This window comes from Equus przewalskii, chromosome 15 (assembly GCF_037783145.1).
Source record: "Equus przewalskii isolate Varuska chromosome 15, EquPr2, whole genome shotgun sequence".
NCBI classification, from domain to species: domain Eukaryota; kingdom Metazoa; phylum Chordata; class Mammalia; order Perissodactyla; family Equidae; genus Equus; species Equus przewalskii.
The window spans coordinates 73,236,459-73,256,905 of record NC_091845.1 but is presented as its reverse complement, the minus strand read 5'-3'; the positions used below and the strand labels follow the sequence as shown (position 1 = coordinate 73,256,905).

At 36.9% G+C, this 20,447-nt stretch overlaps 1 protein-coding gene across 6 annotated transcripts in view; it reads left to right on the top strand.

The window, feature by feature from the left end:
• The window catches only part of STAG1 (STAG1 cohesin complex component), a 363,800-nt gene that overhangs the window by 187,667 nt on the left and 155,686 nt on the right, over nucleotides 1-20,447 (top strand). For all 6 annotated transcript variants that reach the window (XM_070576138.1, XM_070576137.1, XM_070576141.1 and 3 more), the window contains one exon: nucleotides 12,091-12,295. In XM_070576138.1, coding sequence (XP_070432239.1) covers nucleotides 12,091-12,295 — 205 coding nt within the window. The remainder of the gene's footprint in view (nucleotides 1-12,090; nucleotides 12,296-20,447) is intronic.

The window sequence follows — 20,447 nt, the reverse complement described above, 5'->3', positions numbered from 1 at the left end:
GTTCGGATTCTGGGTGTGGAGATGGCACCACTCATCAAGCCATGCTGAGGCAGCATCCCCACATGCCACAACTAGAAGGACCCACAACTAAAAATATACAACCATGTACCGGAAGCCTTTGGAGAGAAAAAGGAAAAAAAATTTTAAATCTTGAGAAAAGAAAGAAAAAAGGAAGTTCACCAGAAAAACCAGGAAAGAGCTTATAGGGAAGATGGAGGTTAGGATGAAGAGAAGGAAACGATGTGATACAAAGCTGGAGAGAGTGAATAATATTCTTGTAGACTAGACAGAGGTGATGGATTTAATACTAATAAATAAGCCATCCCCAAAACATTGTTGTGCTCCTAAGCATACTAGACACTGTCCTAGGTAAATATTAGAGATAGGGATGAGTAAGGTATAGTTAAAAATTCTAATAAAATTTTTATAGCATTGACTTGTAGAGTTGTTCTTTCCAAATGTATTTTTACATATTCCTTAATTGGTATATATGTGTCTCTATGGGCCAGTTGAATTTTCTCATACTTTAAAAATCTGAGGTCTTTTCCAGAATCAGAGGAGTTAGCTTAGGCTTAATTAGCAGAGATCTGATAGTAAAGAGCAATTTCTCTTTAATTGCATTATGGCAGTCAGCCAAAATAATCTATCTAAATAATCTTTACGGTTATTTTTTGTTTTAAATTCACGATAGGTGGCTGGCCTGGGTAGCGTAATGGTTGAGTCCCAGAGCTGTGCTTCGGCGGTGCAAAGTTCACAGGTTCGGGTCCTGGGCGCAGACCTAAGCACCACTCGTCAAGCCATGCTGTGGTGTTATCGCACATAGAAAAACTAAAAGGACTTACAACTAGGTTATACAACTATGTGCTAGGGCTTTGGGGAGGAAAAAAAAAGAGGAAGTTCATTGGCAACAGATGTTAACCCAGGGCCAATCTTCCTCACCCCTCCCAAAAAACCTGCCCCCCCCCACAAAATTTTAAAAAATGCACGATACAGCTTAAAAACAAAAATTCAAACAATATATTTAATAGTAAATTTTATTTAGGCCACTCAAAGTTTTGTTTGTAAAAATATTTTCCATTGTATTTTTCCCAGGATAAGTTGTATATGCTTTTCTTTGTTCTCCTGACACACAGTTCTTATGCCTTTTGACCTTTTTGAGGAAAAATAAAAATGAAAACTCTGCCAATCACTGTGATATGCAAATTCACAGATATGATTTTACATCTTAAACGCTGACTATAGCGTTGTGATAATTTAGATCATGGTACTCCAGAATTTGGAATTTCTTCTAGTGATCTTAGAAGTACCCTCATGGATGTTAATGTGGATAGTTTCAAACACTTTTTAATGTACTAATTTTTAAAAATTATATGTCATTTGATACGTAGAAAAGAATATGTGTAACATATGTATAAGATAGGTAAATCTTCTACTCATAACTTAAGAATTGAAATATTACTAATACTAGTGAAATATCTGTGTGCTCCTCCACTCTCCCGTTCCAATGTTCTCCTCAGAGGTAATGAATATCTTAAATTTTGTAAACTTTTCTTTTTTCTTATAAACCCATTGATAGATCATTTACCATTCTTTATGAAATGTTTATGAAGATCCATGGATGAGAGTAGAGGCCAGACATTTGGTAGCACTTGATTTAACTAATTGATGCCAATTTTGAGCAGGACATATTTTAAAGGAGTGATCTTGGCAGTCCCATTGCTGGTTTGACTTTACCTATTTTCCTCATTTCTATCTGCGGTTAAGGAAACACGAATTGTCAAAATTTATGATTGATTAAGGAAAAAATATCTATAGGGATCTTTTAGATATCCTTAGCATTATTTTAGATCCATTTTGACAGTGTTATTTTTGTGATGATTCATTCATTTGACCATGAAATATTTGTATCTAACATTCCAAACATGGAGGATATAGCACTGAATAAACCAAGCAAAAATCCTTGCCCTCATGGAATTCACATTTCAGTTGGGAGAGAAAGCCAATGAATAAGATACATAGGCAAAATATTATGGTATGACAATAAATGCTATGCACCAAAATAGAGAATCGGGAAGAGATTGGGAGGGGAAGGAATATTTTAAATAGGATGGTCAGGAAAACCTGTCTACGAATGTAGTCTTAAATAAAGACTTGAAGGAGGTGATGGAGCAACCACACATGTATCTGGGGGAAGAGATGGGCGAACGGCCCCTAGGTAGAAGCATAGCTAGGGTACTGGAGGGACAACAAAGAAGCCAGTGTGGCTAAAGCACACTGATTTATTTAAGCATTTGATTGTTGTGTTGTCAGGACTTTTTCAAAGTATAAAACAGTTCCTCTGCTTTTTTTTCTTTGCATGACAATAAATTTTAGACAAAAACAACCTAGTTGTCTTGTAAAGTATCCCACGTTTTAATTTCTATTTTTTCTCCTCATGGTATCATTTAGCTTGTTCTATAACTCCTGTATTTTGTAACTGAAAGTTAGATCTAATGACTTCATTAGATCACATTACATATATTTTGCAAGAAAATTTCATAGATGATGCTGTGTACTTCATATTGTGTCACAGTAGATAGCAGATAATGTCAGGTTGTCCACTTATTAGTGATGTTAAGATTGATTACTTGTTTAAAGTGATGATAATTGAATCTTTTTGTAAAAGTACTTTTCTCTTTGCAGTTATGAAATAATTTGGTACTTTGTTAACATTCTGCTTATCTGCTTATGCCAGCTGGCCACTTAATGGTTTTAGTATCCATCGCTGATGCTCTTTTCCTGAAATTTTGGATTTATTTTGAATATAGAAGCCAGTGTGGCCTGAAGTCTGGAAATAGGATATTCTATACCAATCGTTTATGAATTAAAGGATGTTGGCTTCTTCTTTTGGGACATACTAATTAGGCATCCTAAACAGAAGCGTAATGCCTCCTATAGGAAGTCAAGTGCAGAGTTCTTTCTTTGTTTCCTGTTGTGAATAAACCCATCCAGTAAACCAAACCAGACACAACAGTTGCTTTTGTCCATCAGTTACTTACTTCAGATTTTGTTTCTTCAGTATTTGAATATTTATCACATCCTTCCCATTTTGTCCATCATCATTGTTACTATTTTAGTTTACACTCTCTCTGCCTGTCCTCTCTTGTTTTGAGATCTGTTGCAGTGAGAAGGCTCCATGCTCTTTTTCTTCACCTTTACCTCTAACTATTCTCCACATTGGAATTAGAAATATTTTTTAAAGCTCACATCTGTTCATGATGCTTAAAGCTCACAGTCCTTCAATGGCCATCCATTGCCTCCAGAATAAAGTTTGGTTTCCTTAGCCTTCATTACATAAAGGAGGCTCCCTGTGATCTGGTCCCATCTTTCTTTTTGGTTACCATGACAAAAATCTATTTTAGTTTGCCAAACTTAAAGCAGCTCTATAGTCCCATTGTTGTACCTTTGTATACAGGCCTTTGCTAATGTTATTGCCTAGGAGGCTATTGACCCTGTTTGCCTTGCCCAGTTGCCTCTGCAGAGAATTGACATTCCTTTCTAAGTACTATGTACCCTTATAAAATTCCTATCATTGTATTAATTCACTTATTCTGTGTGTCCATCTTCTCAAGTAGAAGTTCTTTGTGGAGTGAAGGAAATTAGGAGGAGTTTGTCGAAGAGTATAAACTTCCAGTTATAAGAAGTAGTTCTGGAATATAATGTACAGCATGGTGATTATAGTTAATAATATTGTATTATATCCTTGAAAGTTGCTAGGAGAGTAGATTTTAAATGTTCTTACCAAAAAGAAGAAATGGGTAATCTGAAGGGATGGGGATATTAGCTAATGCTATGGTGGTAATCATTCTGCAGTATATTTGTATCAAAGCAGCATGTTGTACATCTTAAATTTACACAATGTTAGGTATCAGTTATATCTCAAGCTGGAAGAAAAGTGGAAGTTCTTAGAAGAAGATCCTTGGTTTGCTCATCTGTGTATGCCAAGGGCCTAGTATAGAACCTGGAGCATGTTTGTTGCTCAATAAATACATGAATAGATGGTTGGGTGGATAGATAGTTTCTCCAAACGTGTTTTCAAATCACTCTTTTAAGGAATGGTGGTAGATATCTTTGGGTAAGTCTGTTGAAATTAGGTAGCCAAAAGCAAATGTTACACCAAAAATAAGTGACATTTTTTGTGACATTGTCCATCAACTGGGTTAAAAATCAATTATCTTGGATTTACTCTCAGAGAGTGTTTTATATCTTTAGATACCTACAGTTTGTGACCAAATTGGGTTCTCAAATATCTGTGAGGGCCATTCATTGCTATGTCTGTTTTCTACAAATCATTCTTGGCTACTATTAAAATAAAATGCTTAGGGATTAGGTAGTTAGCCTTCTGTCTATGCTTGCTGCTTGAGCTCTGCCTTGCAGTGAACTTCTCATAAGATTGTTGTTCTCATCCCAGTCAGAGGCTCTAAATCTTTGAGTTTTTGATGCTGGTTCTTGTCTCTGAAGCTTGGCACCCCGTTCTTTTTTTTCCCATCAGTGCCTCCAGATTTCTGAAATACACTTTCTGTTAGTTGCTTGTCTCTTCATTTAGAAGCGAAAACCCAGTGTTCCTCCCTTAGAAGAGCAAGCACTAAACAGCCCTTCTGTCCTCCAAGGTTCCTGTAGTAAACCAAGTGAAGCTCCATCATAGAGTAGAAAATACATGAACTTTACAGTCCCAGAAGCAGAACCCTGTAGCTCTGAGATCTGGGACAGGTTCTTAAGATCTTATTTCTCTCATCTTTATACATACCAATAGTCACCACAGTATATGGATAATACAAGATTATGTATGTGAAAAGTACATACTATATAAATGCTAGATATGTTATATTTTGTTACATAGAGATTTCTCCCCTTGTCTTTGCCTGAACATTTGTAGGAATTGCTTTCTTACTAGAACTTTAGGGTTTGCTCTGTAGTATCTTTCTTGCAGATTTCTGCCTGATATTGTTCCTACCTGAAGCTTCTTTCCGCCTGTCTACACCTGTTTCTTATTTGATGTGGTTTACATTGGTATTAGTTTATTCAATAAATTACTTGTGCAAAGCATCATAATAAGACTGCCCTTAAAGACCTTAAATATTAGTGGTGGATAAAGCATTAGGCTACTTGATTATTATCTTTATTTTATGATGATTATTTTGTCTTCTTAGTTCTCCTGAAAAAAGACATTACTGCTTTGTGAAGGAGGCGTTTTCAATACCCCAATGCCTATCATTGACGAAACAATTCTTTTTACATGACATGTTTAAGTGTGTGTAACAAGGAGAAATTTATAACTGGTATTAGAATAAAACAAGAAACTGCCTTTTGAAATGGATACAGGAGATTTTTCTTTCTTTTTCCAAAATGTTTATCCATTTAATCACAATATTTGCACATAATACAAAAATTAAAAGAGACAAAATAATTCACATAGTCTAGTTAGGAATTGAGCTAAGTTGGTGTTCGGTTGTTGCTATCATTATCTTTAGTGTACTACAGGCTTCAGATTCCTCTAGTGGTGGTCTGCTGTTCCCTTGTGCTTAGGATACCAGAGGGTTCTTCTCAGTATTCATGCTGCGCCCTCAGCTTTCAGCAATCTCTGCACTCCTGTGCCACAGAATACTCCTGCTCCACACTCTTGCCCCTCCCTCTAGTGGTAGATTGGTGTGGGTTGTTGCCTAGTATTATGATGAGGGCATGGGGTTTCTCTGTTGTCCTAGTCCTGCTTAGGCTTAAGCATGCCTTTTGTGCCTGGAGCCACTGAGGGACCGTTTCAGTCCCTCCTTCCTCTAGCAGCTGAACTCTGTCTTATGTCCGTGGTTTGCCTAGGGTGGGAGTTTCCTGTCCCTCTCCCAATGCTAGCAGAGGTCTGTTTGGTATTGGTATAGGATTCAGGGTCCAGGACAGTGTTTTGTCTTCCTCTCTCTCCGAAGTTGAGAATTTTTTCTTCTAGTCTTCTCCTAGTTTCAGTAGGTCTTTGCCTGTGCCAAATTGGTGACTCAGTTTAATGACTCTCCCCCATCAGAGTTTAAGCCATCTGATTTGTAGGAGACAAAGGTCTGGAGAAGAGAGCAGGGCTTCTTACCTTTCCCCCAACAATGGAGGATCATTCCCTGGAGGCTTGCACCACCAAGAGAGGTGTTTCTTCTGCTCTGTCTCAGGCTTTGTTGTAAGTACTGTAGGGGAGGAGGACATTTCCTCTCCCCAAACGTGGGTTCGTCTGGCCGGAGAACGAATTAAATTCACATGAGACAGAATAGCAAGAGAAAATTAAACAAAGCTTTATGAGGAACCGTGGCCCGGGGCCTTTCTTCCCGAAGGAAGAAAGGGCACCGAAGTGGGGTGCACACAGTGGTTATATACCACCCAAACAGGGTGCCCCACGTATGATTGAAATGTCCCTCCCACAATAGTCACAAGATTGCCCTGTTGGCACAGCGCTTGATGGACACAGCAGGTAGTGGTCTGCTGTCTCAGAGGGCGTAGCTGGAGGCAAGTCGATTGTCTGGAGCTGGGCGGTCACAGGTGAGCACTGCAATCAGTTCCTAGCCTAAAGAAAGATGCTTAATCCTTAAAGAAATGCCAAAGTTGGGAGGGGGAGGGAAGTCAGTTACAGGAGGTTACCAGACTACCACAATAACATGCAGATTTAAGTCCTTGCCTTTGGTATTGATTAAGAGTTTTTAGAGAGAAGGTCATCGGCTTTCTTCTGCCTGGTACAGAGAGGGAGGCACCTTTACAGATAGAGATTTACCTTACAAATGTAAATGTGTCCTAACGAAGGGCAAGTTCCATTCCTCTTTCCCTGTCCCAGTTTATCAAAAACAATCAGCCTCAAATAATCCTGATGCCAGAGACATATCTTGGGGTGGCCAATTTCAGGTCCCCACAGTACCCAGTGGGCACCTGTGGAAAAGAGCTTTTGAATGAGTGCGAACTCTGTTATTCCACGCTGACAAGCTAGCCCACACTTGGTCTCTGACAGTAAAGTTTTAACTGATTTCTTCTTATTCATTTTTATGCTGGCCGCCTTTTCTTCCTAGGCTCCTCCACAGATCATAGAGTTTGTGTGTTTCATCTCTTCTTGGATAGCTTATTCTATGGAATTCAGGTTACTTCAGCTCAAGTTGGACTCAAGAAAAGTTAGGATTTTTTTGTTGATTGAGCTTATTCTCATTGTAGCATTCTGCATCCTAAGTGGAAGCTAAACCTTGTTATTGATGCGGGGTTGGTGAGCCGAGGAGTCGAAAGAAAGATTTCTTAGACTCTTAAGATCTGGCAGTAGTGCTCTTTTATTTAGAGAATAGTGTAGCATGGGGACAGGACCCATGGGCAGTCAGAGCTTCTGCTGCTACCGCTTCTGCTCCCCCTGCTGGCATGGGGACAGGGCCCATGGGCAGGCAGAGCAGCTGCTGCTGCCCCCGCTGGCATGGGGACAGGACCCAGGGGCAGGCAGAGCTGGTGGGTGGGGACAGGACCCACGGGCAGTCAGAGCTCCTGCTGCTGCCCCGAGTTGAGGGTTAGGGCTAAATTTAAGGCATAGGTATATGATTCATCTCTTTACAAGACAAAGGAAAGAACATGAAAAATAGTTAAAATGGTATCAGTGCAGGTGGGGTCTGGTCATTGGGTGATCCCATGACTTTTAGACAAGAATCAAATCGGATCAAGTAAAGGTTAGAAAGGTTAGACGCCACCACCCTAAACCAGTTACGTGAGATTGCCAGACAGCAACCAACTTAAGTTCTTGCCTTCCCCATTAAGAGCTTCTAGGGACAAGGTCATCTCTCCTCTTCTTCCTGGTACAGAGAGGGAGGCACCTTTTACAGATGGAGATTTACCTTACAAATGTAAATGTGTCCCAACAAGGGCAAGTTCCATTCCCCAGAGCCTCCTTCCCTGTCCCAGTTTATCGAAAGCAATCAGCCCAAAACAATCCTGATGCCAGAGAGACATATCCTGGGGTGACCAATTTCAGGTCCCTACAAGGTCATCCCCCCTTCCTTCACAAACGCAGATGTCTCAAAAGGGCAAGCAAAATTCCAGTCCTCGGAGCCTGCTTCTCATCTGCGGTTTTAAAAGTAACCAGCCTAACAATCCTCATCACAAACCGTTTTAAAATTAAGCAGCCTAAAAGTCCTCATCAGTTATTACTCTTTTGACTTTGCTTTTTGTGTTGGTTTTTTTAATACAAAAATTACTTTTATGTGATTGAATTTGTTGGTCTTTTTTATGACTTTTGGCTTGTGTATTGTATTTAGAAAAAGACTTTCCCACTGTGAGAATATTCTCCCATGTTTTCTATTTCTTTTTTGGTTGAATTTTTCTAAGTGTTTTGATTCACTGTGTCGACGAAAATAATCCATAACCAATCTGTAAATGAAAATTTGGGTGAGTTTATTCTGAGCTTAAATCTGAGGATTATAACCCGGGGCCTTTCTTCCCGAAGGAAGAAAGGGCACCAAAGAAGTGGGGTGCACAGACTGGTTATATACCCCAGAGAGGATGTTTCACATAGGATTGAAATGTCCCTTTTACAATAGTGGGAGACTGCTCTGTTGGCACAGCGATTGATGAAACAGCAGGTAGGTCTTCTGTCTCAGTGAACACAGCAGGGTGGCAGTCTGTTGTCTCCAGCTGAGTGGTCACAGGTGAGCTGGGTGGTCAGAGTTGAGTGCAGCAATCAGTTCCTAGCCTAAGAAAAATTGCTAATGTGGGGGGAAGTTGCGCCTTTATCTCAAGGGCCTTTGTTCTGGCCATAGGAAATGTCTAAGCAGACAAGCAATGCGTGCTCAATGGCCACAGTTAGGCCGTTTTGGAAAAACAAAGTCAGGCCGAATTAGGTTTATACCAAATGGCTTCCTCATATGCTCCAATATATCCAATTGCTTGCCATTTTTATTTGTCAACTAGCAATTTATTTTGATGTAAGATGCAATACATACTAATTTTTTTCTAATTAACAGCCAGTTGTACCAAAATCATTTACTAAATAATTCGTCTTTCCCCACTCTTCTTAATTCTACTATAACAGTAGGAATGCATTTGTCTGTGAGTTACAGAAAATCTGACCAACAGTGGGCTGAATTCACGGTTTGTTTCATGCAAAATAAATCTGGGAATAGATAGTGCATGGTTGGTACTGCACCCCAACAGAGCCAAGAGCTACACATTTTCCACCATTCTCTCTACCCCTTATCTTCTTACTTGTTCCTTCATGGTTGCAAAATGGCTCTTGAACATCCAGCACCACATATGAGCTCCAAATCAGTGAAAGAGAAAGGGACAAAGGACTGAAGAGGTCAAATTATCCTAGTCTGTCCATTTTAAAAGGCTTTTCCAGAAGCTCCATCTGGCAAATTACATGTTTTTTTTCCAGATATCTCTTGCACATTATTTTCTAGGCTACTAAGGTATTTCCTGTCAGTGACCATTCTTTTCTTCAGTTCATCAACTGAATTGATGATTAAGAAATAAAGTATTTTAGACATCTGTACCCCCATGTTCATTGCAGCATTATTTACAATAGCCAAGATATGGAAATAACCTATGTGTCCATCGATTGATGAATAGATAAAGAAATGTGTGTGTGGGGGGGGTATGTATGATATATATACACAATGGAATATTATGGAGCCATAAAAAAGAATGAAATCTTGCCATTTGTGACAACATGGACGGACCTTGAGGGTATTAATGCTAAGTTGGACAGAGAAAGACAAATTCTGTATAATCTCACATATGTGGGAAATCAAAAACAAAACAAAAAAAGCACTGAACTCGTAGGTACAGAGAACAGATTGATGGTTGCCAGAGGCAAGAGGTGAGGAGTAGGTGAAGTGAGTGAAGGGGATCAAAAGGTACACACAGTTATAAAATTAATAAGTCCTGGGGATGTAATGTACAGCATGGTGACTATAGTTAAAAATACTATGTTGCATATTTGAAAGTAGCTGAGAGAGTAGATCTTAAAAGTTCTCATCACAAGAAAGCCAAAATATTTTGTAACTATATATGATGACAGATTTTAACTAGACTTATTGTGGTTATCATTTCTCAATATATATAAATATCAGATCATTATGTTATACACCTGAAACTAATATAATGATTGTGAATTATACTTCAATTTTTTTAAAAAGTCTAAAAAAACATAATTGCCTAGAGATTTTTAAGTTTGTTTTTTGTTTTTTTTTGAGGACGGTTACCCCTGAGCTAACATTTACTGCCAATCCTGCTCTTTCTGCTGAGAAAGATTGGCTCTGAGCTAATATCTGTGCCCATATTCTTCTATTTTATGTATGGAATGCCTGCCACAGTATGGCTTGATAAGTAGTGCGTTAGGTCCCTGCCTGGGATCTGAACTGGTGAACCCCCTGCTGCTGAAGTGGAGCACATGAACTTAACTGGTGCGCCACTGGGCCAGCCCCAAGATTTTTGTTGTGTTTTTGTGCTACATTTGAATTTTTTGAGGCGTACTCATTTTTTTATTTAAGTTTTCCTATGTGCTGATTTTTCTGCCAAGGAGATCTCTTGCTTGCTGTTGGGCCTGTATAGATGGGTTATATTCTTTCCAGTTTCCTTGGGGCCCAGGTCTTGTTGTTGTGGAACACTAAATGGCTGATTCTCACAGCTGGTATAAGCAAGAGCAGCTGTACCCTAGTTGGCTTTTGTGTTATAGAAGCAGTTGCCTGCTGAGACACCTCTCCCCTCTACTACCTTCTTCAGTCTTTCCACTGTACCTCCAGTCTCTAGGGCTGGGAAAATTCAGCCAGACCCTTCACTTCCTTTTTCATCTTATTAGGGCTTAGTAAACCCCATAAAACTCAGGTACCACCAACATTAAATTTCTTTTGAGATAGTTAACTGAAGGGCAAGCTCTTCCCATTCCCTGCTTTCTGTTCCTTGCTCTTGGGATTTCCTGCTATTTTAAGTATCAATTAGTTCTCCTTCCTGGGCACCAGCAGAGCTCAAGCCCTCACTTAGAACCAGTTTTCCTAGCAACACTTGGGCCTAGAAAAGATAAACAGCAGCAAATTGAGAATATTCAGATAACCATGTTCACAAAATTTCTCACTCTCTGCCGTGTTAATTTCCGTTTCTCTACTAAAGTGCTTTAGACTAGAGAGGGAAACCTCTAACTAGGTAGGTTCAATTATCAGTTTCATGTTTTAAACAAGATGACACAATCTAGTGATACCGAGAGCCCATGTTAGATTTTTTCTTTGAAAAGTTAATAAACCCACTCTATAAAATGGAATTAATAGAAAGTTCATGGAAAAATTGGGAAAAATGGGGTTGTGGTTTCAGATGTGAAAAGTTAGTTTTGGACTTCTTAATGAAATTCTTATACTTCTAAATTCTTCTGAATTCTAAATTGAAATTCTAAATTCTTAAAAATTCTATTTAAAATAATTAAAAGAGGGTCTGGCCCCATGGCCTAGTGGTTAAATTCCATGCAGTCTGCTTTGGTGGGCCGGGTTCGCAGGTTCAAACCCCAGGTGCAACTTATACCACTTGTTAGCCATGCTGCGGCAGGTGACCTACATACCAAATAGAGGAAGACTGGCACAAATGTTAGCTCAGGCTAATCTTATTCAAGCAAAAAAAGAGGAGGATTGGCAACGAATGTTAGCTCAGGGTGAATCTTCCTCAGCAAAAAAATAATAAATAAAATAATTGGAAGGTGCATTGTGTACAGGTATCATGATTAGTTTGATCTGAATTCAACGGCAAATATCTGCTCTTAAAAATTTTCTTTTTGTTTTCTGCTCATTATCTCAACTAGGACCCAAGTACAGCAAAACTGGAACTATTATTTTGAATGAATGGCTTGGAATGATGAATTAAACAGTGGTTCTAAATAATTTTGAGCACTTTAAGAATTATTTAGTTGTAGAAGATCAAAGTAAAAAAGATAAAGCCATCAGTGTACTATGTAGGTCTCCTTCCATTTCTGTCCACATCTACTTTGAGAAAAAGTTTTGTTCCTTTGCAGGTAAGAGGGGGAAAAACTGATCAAACTGGTATCATATGTCACATCTAGTATGTTCTTTTTATCTTTTCTAGGACAGTGGTGATTATCCCCTTACCATGCCTGGACCTCAATGGAAAAAATTTCGTTCAAACTTTTGTGAATTTATTGGAGTCCTGATTCGACAGTGTCAGTATAGCATAATATATGATGAGTATATGATGGACACAGTAATCTCCCTTTTGACTGGTTTGTCAGACTCGCAGGTCAGAGCTTTTAGGCATACAAGTACTCTTGCTGGTAAGTAACCAACATTTTATTTCCTTTGTATTTAGTTTTGTTAAAGATATTCTATTCTCATTAAACTTTATTTAGATTAAATATTAATTTAAATTAATTACTGAGCTCCTGAAAAATACCATTTTTCTCTCAAGTTCATTTGAATGGTTTGTGTTATCTGTTTAGGTAAACCGTATGCCTTTTTGATAACTGGCATGTGATAGGCTTGAGAATGAAAATTGAAAATTTCTGGCAAACGTTAGCAAATCTCTGTCTGAATGTTTAAGTATTTTCCTACATCCTTATTTTATTACCAAAGAAATTTTAGGAGTGCCCTGGGCCATATCCTTTGATAAACCCAAATAGCAATACTGTAATACATCGCTTAATGACAGGGGTATGTTTTAAGAAAGAAGTGTGTCATTAGGTGATTTCATGGTTGTGCAAACATCATAGAGTGTACCTACACAAACCTAGATGGTATATCCTACTACATACATAGGCTATATGGTACTAATTTTATGGGACCACCATCATATATGAGTCTGTCATTGACTGAAATGTCATTATCCAGTTCATGACTGTAGTTAAAATTCCAAATTCATAGTATTTTTCCCCTTAATTATGTTGCTCTATTGCTCATTTTTATTAAATGTAAGTGTGTTAATACTTGATTTGTTTATATATTTGGAACAATTCCATCTAATTGTAATAGGTAATTGCTGCCTAGCTAGCATTCTTCCTATTCCTAGTGCTAATAACTTAAGTATATCTAAACATAATGTCTCTAAAATCAACTCATTTAGGTAGGCTATAGATAATCTGAAGAACTGACAGATTACAGTTTTCAGCTTTATTTTCATTTTAGAATTATATAGATAGCTTCTTAGCCAAGTATGTTAATTTTTCCCTTATTTTTCCATAAGAAGGTAATTTTGTTAATTTAGCAATTGTTCTATTTTCCTTCAAGTCCTTTAACTGTTTTATCTAAAATTACTGTTCCTTTTCATCTGTGATATAGAGCGTGTGTCTATGTGTGTGTGTACGTACACATATAGTTAAATAAACCCAAATTACATCCTTTTTACTATCAATAACTTTGTCTGTATTCATCTTACACATTACCATGACAAAAACCAGATTTAGTTTCATTAATTGCATTTCATCTTCCGTGTACATTTAAATTTCTCATTTATCTAATTTATTTAAACCATTGGTTCACAAACTTGAGCATGCATCAGAATCAACAACTGGGTACAAGACTTCTTTTTCTTCCTAACAATGAGGAAGAGGATACTCTCAAAACACAGAATAAACTGTGTTTGCTGTTTGTTCTGTAGAAAAATCTTTCAACAATAAATTGTGTTTTTATTTTGCCTTTTTAAAAAAGATAAAACTGAGTAAAAGATCTTCCTCTTTTCCTAACAATGAGGAAAAGGACACTCAGAAGTAAATAAACTCTATTTCATGTTTATTTCCTATAAAACTGTAACTAAGAGAATAATGGACATTAATATATGGATTAAGTATGTTGAGTAAGGGGGAAAGAGGAGTGGAAAATATATGGATGACTCTATATAATATTAGCATATTGTACCTAGTTGTATTTTTTTTCAAAAGGTGTTGTAAATATACTATGTATTTTTTCTAATTTTAAGACTTTTAATGTCTTCTGCTTTTGGTGTTTCCTTTTTTCCTTTTTTTATAGTCTATATTTACTTTTCATCTTACTGTCTTCTACCTGTGTACAATAATGTCCATTTAGCTTGTTGTCAGATGCATAGTAAATTCAGTGATTTGAAATAAATAAAACTGAAACATAAAATATAAATTGCTTCTGAATAGCCAGGGTCTGTCACAAAAAGTTATTATCTGGTGTCCCAAGGCCAAGAGAAAAGGAGAAGCAACAAATGAATGGATGACAAACATTAGATGTTATCCTTCTGATAGAAGTGTGAAATGATAACTTGTAACCCAAAAAAAAGACGAATAGCAAGATAGCAATCTGGGGCTTTTCTTTAGGAATGAGCTACCTCTTCTTAATCTGGAAAGCTGTGTGCATTTTGTATAAAAGATTAAATATATGCCACATACTCTGTTTAAGAACACAAGAGGGGGCCGGCCCCGTGGCCGACCGGTTAAGTCCCTGTGCTCTGCTATGGCGGCCCAGGGTTTTGCCGATTCAGATCCTGGGTGCGGACATGGCATTGCTCGTCAGGCCACGTTGAGGCGGTGTCCCACATGACACAACCAGAAGGACGTGCAACTGAGATATACAACTGTGTACTGGGGGGATTTGGGGAGATAAAGCAGAAAAAAAAAAAAAAAAAGATTGGCAACAGTTGTTAGGTCAGGTGCTGATCTTTGGGGGAAAAAAAAAACAACACAAGAGTGGCTGGCCCAGTGGCAGTGTGGCTAAGTTAGCATACTCTACTTTGGTGGCCCAGGATTCACAGATTTGGATCCTGGGTGAGGACCTACACACCCCTCATCAATCCCTGCTGTGGTGGCGTCCCACGTACAAAATAGAGTAAGGTTGGCACAGCTGTTAGCACAGGGACAACCTTCCTCACTCCCAAAAGAAAAAAACACAAGAGAAGGAAAACTATATTGTAGAAATAAGCAGAATATTTTGACTTTTAAAACATTTCAATTTCCTTATTATGCGTAAATATATTTTAGTTATGGCTTTCTTCCTATTCATTTTGAGTTGAGTAGCTCCCTCCTCTTCCAGGGCCTTTCCATCTTTCTTTTCCAACAATTTACCTTTCATCATGATAGCTTTTAAAACTGCTTGATAATTGCCATTTTGTCTCTCTTAAGAACGTTTTATATCCTTGTTTAGCCTACTTAAATTTGAAATTACTTTTCAAAATCAGATATCAGGAAAAGCAGAGGAAGATCAACATTATGTTTATACTGATTTTCAAAAGTTAAAGCCTATTTTTCAAGTCATTCTCAATTTTACTTCAAAATATTCCCGTAATTCTTATGTGTCTACATTAATGATCATATCTTCCAAGGCTCAGTTTCATAAATTGTGAGACATAGCAGTCACCTACCCTTCAACAAAGCACACAGATCTTGCTGAGAGCTTAATTCCAGGCTGGATAATAATCATCAATCTTTTCAAGGACTTTTCTGTTCTCATCATTGCCCTCTTCTTTATTTTGTTTTGTTTTGTTTTTTTCATGATATGTGTAAGGGGTAGATGAAAAGTTAATCATTTTTATTCACTTTGCAGGAGGAGTCTTGGGGACTAGATAAAGTGGGCAGGAATATTTAATCCTCTGCTTCAGAGACTATGTGCATGGACAGTTACAAGGCAGTTATGGCCAGATATGCTTATCGGCTTTGGAATAAAGTGCTCCCTCACATTGCTTATATCTTAGCTGAGAAGAGAGACATTCAGGTTAGTTGTTTTGTAGGGTACAGATATGATGAGTTCCAGAGCTTCATAAGTCATCAAAGTGGTCTTATCAGTAGTACTTTTAATCTGTTTTCCCAATATCCCATTTCCTTGTTATCAGTTAAATAATGTCCCCCTGTTGTCAGTGTTTATGCATTGCATTTAATTCTATACTTCTGCCACATTTTAATTAAAAATTTTCAACATTCTGTAGTTCTTTAGTTCTGTTTATTATACAGTTATAAGTAGTTTCATTTTTTCATTGGAAGTAAACTGTGCTTTCCCTCTTTTTTTTTTTGTAAGGAAAATTGGACCTGAGCTAACAACTGTTGCCAATCTTCCTCTTTTTGCTTGAGGAAGAGTGGCCATGAGCTGACATCTATGCCAGTCTTCCTCCATTTTGTATGTGGGATGTCACCACAGCATGGCTTGATGAGCAGTGTATAGGTCCATGCCCGGGGTCTGAACCCATGAGCCCTGGGCTGCTGAAGTGGAGCAGGTGAACTTACCCACTATGCCACTAGGCCGGCGCCTGCTTTCCCTCTTTTTGGAATTCTTTTTACCATTAAATTGAAACAGACTATTAGTAAATATTTTCTGTGTTTTCTTTTCTGTTCTCTTAATTGAAATTTTAACACATAGTGTCCTGTTTGTTTGACCCATCTTACAAAAGAAGCCTCACATTACACTACAGTTTTCATTTACTATTAATCTTCAGAATTAAGTCCCCTTATTTCTGTTCTAAATAGCTATCTCAGTTGGACTTATTAGAACATAGTTTGTGGATTTAATTTGTATAAGTAACATTTTGTCATTATTTTGGGGGATTTACAGTCTGACATTGGGCACATTTCTTTTTTCCAATTTGGTGAAATTTTCATGAGAAAATAGTCTTTGTTTTTCCAAGGTCAAAATAGCATTCTTTTTGTTTTACCGCTTTGTTGTCGGTATTAAGAAGATAATTCTGTACTCTCAAAGGATCAGTTTTTCAGATTTATAGTTATATTATTCTTAGGTATTTGCTTTTAAAATGTATGCCATTACTTCACAAGTTATTGACTTCAAGTTTTTGTTAGATGTCACTTTGCAGGATGATTAATGTTGGTTTAAATATTTTCTGTTTTCTCACATAATTTTCTATGATGTTACAAATAAATTGTTTTTGGCCGCTTCAGTTCTAAGGTGAAAATGCTAATTTGAACAAAGGGGAATTAAGAATACAAAATTTGTATTAATAATGGCATGATGATTAATTCTATTCTATTTTTTCTAAAATGAATTTTGGAAAAATTAGAAAATATGGTTAAGATCTTCATATGACATTCAGTTGACCTCAGTATGATGGGAGGCCAGTCTTCACCTGTAGTTAACAAGGGCTCACTCCCAGACTCCTGAGGACTAAACATTTTTTTATACCTTATTATTTAACATTATTATGTTGACATATGGTTGATTTTATGTTGACATATGATTCATTATTGATTAACATTTCTTATCAAGTCTGTGTCTGTGGATTTTGACTCTGAGGAAAGATATGGTATATGAAATTGCTTTGTTCTCCAACAGTAGACTGAAATTTATTTTGCCTCAGCAAATTGACACATCTTTTCTTTGGCTTTCAGTTGCTGAAACTATGTAATATAGTGGTTGATAGAATGGGTTCTGGGCCACGCTATCTGGATCCATATCCCTCTCTGCCTTTTATTCATTGGGTAACTCGGACCAGTCCTTAACTTATTTCTCTTCACTTTCTTCATATGCAAAGTGAGGAAGATAATAATAGCTACCTCACTCATTAAAAAAAATTAGGAGAGGTCAGACCAATGCCTGACATTAAGTAAGCTGCTGCTCTCATTCTGTAGGACAGGAAGAGCTAATAGTGTTTACAGTGTTTCCCTTCATTTATGTTTTTACTCAGATTTTATTGAACGTCTACTCTATTTTAGTAATAAAAGACATTGCAAATGGGGAAATCAGAAACAAACAAGTAAATAAATTAGGTCTTTCAAAAATTGCTATTAGAAAAATGAACATCATGGAGATGGCCTGATGGTGTAGTGGTTAAGTTCATGCACTCCGCTTCAGTGGTCCACGGTTCGTCGGTTCAGATCCCTGGCATGAACCTACACATTGCTCCTCAAGCTATGCTGTGGTGCGTCCCACAGACGAAATAAAGAAAGATTGGCACACACGTTAGCTCAGGGCCAGTCTTCCTCATTAAAAAAACAAACAGAAAACCAGCATGCCTTTTTATTTTACTTATCTTTTGATTCTCAGGTCCCAAATTCTATTTATTAAATTTAGTATTTCATAACTCTTAATCACATAGAATGTTTCTGGGTTTTCTGGTTAGGACCTGAAAAATTTAGGTCAGTCTGGCAACCCCAAAGAGCCGACCATAGTGTATATGTAATTTCTCTTCCTTTCTTATATTTTATGTTCATTATATTCATTTTTTAAAATTCTTCTAGAGTCTTCACCTTCTCATTGCTTTGTCCTTTCATCAGTGCATTTTTAAAATTTTATCACCTTTGTTTTTCTTACCCCTCCTCTAGGTAGAACACTTTCTTTCAGTTTTTCACTTTCTTTTCAGTTTCTTTCAGTTCAGTTTTCTTTCAGTAGGGTTTGTATATAGTAGGCTATTGGTGTTCTCATGTGATTGATGCCCAGTAATTGGCAAGATCTGCAAATGCCACTATATCTTGTAACTGTATCCATAAAATACAGTAAACTTTAAAAATGCAATTGCTCTTTCAAACCTGTAAATATGGGTGTGTAGAGTAATGTCTGAAGTTTTCTAAAGAACTGTCATTTTCTTAGATTTATCTCTTTCTATTATCAGGTATGAAAATTAGCTTTCTTTTAGGGGACAGTTTTTGTAAAGAAATCATGATTTTTAAAGTCACTTAACAAGCGTTGCGTATCTTCTATTTACTAACTTAGTGATGTTGTACAATTTACTTGTGTGCCTCACTTTCCTCATCTGTGTAATACTGATACTAATAGTCTCATCCCCTGGGAGTGTTGTGAGACTTAACTGAAATAATTCATGTTAAATATTTAACATATACAAATAGCTCAATAATTGTCTGATGTTATAACTATCATAGAATGATAAAACTTGGTTTAGTTCTGAAGAAGGCAGAGACATTAAGAAATTTCTTTGTAGATTTTTCATTAACATTTCCATATTGTACATTTAAACGTTTTCTGCACATATAAAATTACATATACTATTTATAGAGAATTCAGAAAAGGAGAAAAACACAAAAATAAAAATTAACCATAATGATAACTAAGTGTGCCATAACATGTTGATATTTCCTTTGTTTTCCTCTCACGTGTATATTTATTAAGATTCTTTGTTTTGTTTTTAAACAAATAATATTATAATCAATTTTGTGGTATACATTTAATTTTTTAAAATCGTATTTAATATGGCTGCCTTATTATCTAAGATGTAGATATTCTTTAAGTTACTTAACTTTTCTGCCATTGTTTGAATGCTTTGTCTTTTGTTGGATCCTCTATCATCTTTTGCTTGCTTGTTTTCTTAATTTACTCTCCTTTTTGCGTAGCATATTTTTTGATAGTTTCTTGAGAAACAGGGTATTGGGAAAGTATATATTTGAAACTTTAAATATCTGAAAAGTATATTGTATTCTCACATTTAATTTTTTGGCCCAATGTAGAATTCACGTTGAAAATTTTCTTCAGAATTTTTCCTCTAGCTTCCAGTATTGCTGTTGAGAAGTCCAATGCTGTTTCAATTCCTGATTCTGATCCTGTTTCTTGGTTTTGGAAGCTTTTAGACTTTTCTCTTTGTTTCTGGTTTTCTGGAATAACATGGTGAAGTACTCTGATGTGTATACATTTTTTCCCATTCATTATGCTGGGCACCTGTTAAATACCTGTTGCTTAGATGTTAATCTCATTAAGCACTCCTGAGTTTCTTTTTTCTCTTCTCTTTTCCATTTCTTAGTCTTTTTGTGTTTTCTTTTCTTGTATTTCTTCAACTTTATTGAATTTAATTTTGACTATCAATTTAAATTTTCCTGGGGTTGTTTCTCATTCTCCATATTTTTTTTTAAACATTGTTTTCTGGATGTAATATATTTTATCTCTTTGACAGTGTTAATTATTACTCTGAAGTTTTTTTTCTGCTCCATACATGGACCTCTTCTTTTCTGATTCTCTGCTTTTACCGCTGTCTTTCATGTTGGAAACTTTGCTCAAATATCTGTTACTTGGCTCTCTAGTTATTGCTGAGAGTGAGACACTAAAAAGCTGATTGCCAGAGAAGGGGGCTGTGTGTGTGTATGTGTTGTGTTTGACAGGGTAGGGCAGTGGCTCTAGCTTCTTTGGTGAGCATCTCTGTAGAGTAGTCCTGTGGTCAGCTAGCATTATCATTGTAGACCCTAAACTGTTGGTGTTAATAATTATTTTCCCTGGGGAAATTCAGTTTCTTTGCAAAAGGATCTTTCAATCTGCTTAAGTTTGATTGCTGTCTCCTATTTGGGAGTTGGGCACAGTAGAGGAGCATTCTGCACTTCACATATATCCCTCCTCTGTGTCTGATGATTCCAAGTCTCAGGTTTATTTTCTTCAGGGAATATACTTCTGGACTTCCAAGATGGGTATGTGGTGGAAGAATTGCCTGACTGCCTAGGTTGGAGTGGAGATTTGGGGATTTAGGTACTTAATATATAAACTTTGAAATAATACTCCTATTTTCAAATTTTACATCACTCCATCTTCTGTAGA